Source organism: Echinococcus granulosus, assembly GCF_000524195.1.
Source record: "Echinococcus granulosus chromosome Unknown EG_S00271, whole genome shotgun sequence".
NCBI lineage: Eukaryota > Metazoa > Platyhelminthes > Cestoda > Cyclophyllidea > Taeniidae > Echinococcus > Echinococcus granulosus.
In genome coordinates this window covers 33,734-36,642 of record NW_020170651.1, presented here as the reverse complement: position 1 = coordinate 36,642, position 2,909 = coordinate 33,734, and the positions used below count along the sequence as shown (strand labels likewise).

Genomic DNA, 2,909 nt, shown 5'->3' with positions numbered 1-2,909 from the left:
TGTATTTTACAATGTGGATGTTCCTTGGCAAGCAGTGGCTTCCCCTCTTCTTTTAATCATTAAATTAGTAAAATGATAAGAAGGATGAACAACCACTAAAATGATTGATCGCCTGCGCTGTAGCTCGTTAAAAACCCTAATTTGAAAGTTTTCACATTGCACCTGTAGCCATTATTAGCAGCGAAGTAAAAGATAAAACAACATGGTACCGTAATACAACATACTTCAACAAAATGTCCCCTTGGCATGGGGATACTAATTTCTGCAACAGACTTTGTGCGCTCCTGGTTTCCTTTCACTCACTAACTACTCTATTGCATTAGATAGGCCCACTGGAAACGAGGCATTCTCTTTGTGAGTATTTTGGTTGGTTCCGCTCCTCAAATTAAACCAATCTGAAATAGTGGTAACAGTTCCTAAAACTGGCTCTACTGAAAAGGCATGCGTATTGGATTAAGGCAGGTGGTTGTTGTTTTTGATCTTTAAAAAGGGAGAACTGCGATAACACCGAGGCGCAACTTCAAAGCGCTGCATGAAAAACAGACAGCCGCACAGCAAGGAGGCGAGGTGTGGGGCACGCAGTATCGCTAGACCTATTTTCCCTCTTCATAGCATCAGCCATCCACCACTTTCCCTACAGCGTGGGTGGCAGCTCATGCGCCATGTCTGTTTTACAGTCATGTCAAGTTCCATGTCGCAACCACACCATAAATCATTTTTGAAGGATGTATAGCACCATTCCTCCTAAATTACCCCCACAGGTAGTTTTATTGTAAATGTACACAAGGGCCAGTGGGTCAGTAGCGTGGATGGCAAGGTCCATGGAAAACTCATAACCACGTGTATACTTCTATTTTTTAGCTTAAATAGACGAATGTTTTAGCCGCGCCAGTAAGATGCTCTACAATCACTCTCCTACTCAGTAAATCAGTTAAAACTCAATTCTCCAATAGGTTGGTTCATCTTTTGCAGGCCACTTCTGCTCACCTGCAACCATAGATATTCCTCACAGTTCGTGACCCGCATCATAGGACTCAAAGAGGTTTCATTTACAATTTTTACAGAGATCCTTCCGACCATTAGTATTATGCTCTTCCAGTGATGACCTTGACATGGAAAAAGAGTTAATAGAATTGGTAATGACATTCACCTGGATAAGCGATAAACAAGGTAAATCGCTATAATTTATGGCTCCCGCATTTGGATCAAACGAAACTAGAAAAATAAGCCGTAAATAGGGCGCGACGTAAGTGGTGGTTTGGCATTCCAAAGGAGGTCGTGTGTCTGGAGCAAGGCCTTCCCTTTTAAGCTAGCTCTAATTGAGGTCTCTCGAGGACTTGAGAACTGACCAATTTGCATGTAGGGGTGATGTGGTAGTGCAGAATAGGTAACATGTCAACATTCCGCATGCACCAAAATGACACATGGTGTTGGCGGCATATATATATATATATATATATATATATATATATCGAGAGACCTTTGGCATAGGCCTTCAGCGGAGCATGGTGAACTTCTTGATACAAGTTGGATGGGTTCAAATGATTTTGCAAAGCTGATATCGAAGTTGAGTAGTGAACCCACTTAGGTACAGCTCTAGGCTTGTGACCCTTGTGGAAATAAAGGTAATTACAAACACTTACATCGCAGAGCATTTTAAAGATTCCAGCATCTAAGCTGGAAATCCAATCAGTTCAGCGTACATTGCAAGTGGTAAGCTTACATCAATTTACTACCCAAGTCATGGCAAATTCTGCAGGTAGGCTTCATTGTGGATGTTGAACACTCATCTTTCATTTAAAAAGAAGGGATATATAAAGGAGATACGGTCCATAGGAAAATTTCTCTCATATATTTAGCCTTGAAAGATCGAATTGTCATCTATTTTATCTATGCAAGATTTCAATTAAACAAATTGGATGAAATCCATAAAAATGATATTTGTTTTCATATATCCCGTATTTATCAAAAACTTTTTCCTTTACTGGTGAACACCACTGCGCCTACGCTGAGAATTCAGGTTGGAATCCTACTACAGTATCAAATTTTATTGAGCATAAGAGATGTGGAGAAGGATAGGGTGTCAGTGTATTTTGGTGAGAGTATAAGTGCCATGCTAACCCAGGCGAAGAACGTGCCTTATTAACCGCAATTCAGAATCCTTACTGACAAGGTGCCATTGTATGTAATTGCGTCTACCTACCTGCGAAATTGCTTTGAACCGATTGTCAATACTGATTAAGGTGGCCATAAAGCGACAACTAGCGGGCATCATAAGAATATGGTCAAATAGTGCTTCATTTCGTCCAGCTTTGTTTCGTCTGCACATCTTGCATTCATGTAACTAGAATAATAACGCATTAATTTACACAAGTTGGAAAGGAATCTGTTGGCACACCTATAGGAGGCTACTTTAGGAATACAGCGTACGAGAGTGAATAATGGGAAAGGCCGTCTTAAACCAGGTTAGATGGCTGCTCACTTCAACCGAAACCATTGGTTCTGCAGTCGCTTGGAAAGGCTGGAACACTGGAGTGTATTACATGACTATGGTCTTGCCCTTAAATTCAACTTTCGATAGGCAGTGTACACTTCTTAAAATAGGTCGACAACTTTGCCTTTCACAGTAATCACAACAAAAAATTGCTCATTTACTCCTTGCTCAAGAAAAGCCAGCATTACTTTAGGGGAGCAACTGAAGTAAAAGCAGCCTTCTTGGCTCACTTTTACAGTGATTGTAAAAGCTGATTGGTTTGGCAGAAACGGAGGTCACGGGAATTGTTTGAACGTCGACCATATTCAACAGCGCGAAGCCCCAGTCGGTCGGTCGCAAACACTGTGACAGGAACACTAATAGACCAGCACGTGCAAACAAGCGGTCTGACCTGTGCACATGTCAGCGGCCTCTT

At 41.5% G+C, this 2,909-nt stretch overlaps 1 protein-coding gene across 1 annotated transcript; it reads right to left on the bottom strand. All coding sequences in view use genetic code 11, as the record gives it.

Annotated features, from left to right (window-relative positions):
- Positions 1–520: 520 nt before the first annotated feature.
- On the bottom strand, positions 521–2,272 carry EGR_10795 (hypothetical protein; the record flags this gene model as incomplete). The annotated part of the gene is made up of 2 exons (XM_024500044.1): positions 521–634; positions 2,204–2,272. 2 exons carry the CDS (start codon positions 2,270–2,272, stop codon positions 521–523), a joined length of 183 nt encoding a protein of 60 aa, XP_024345545.1.
- Positions 2,273–2,909: the final 637 nt, after the last annotated feature.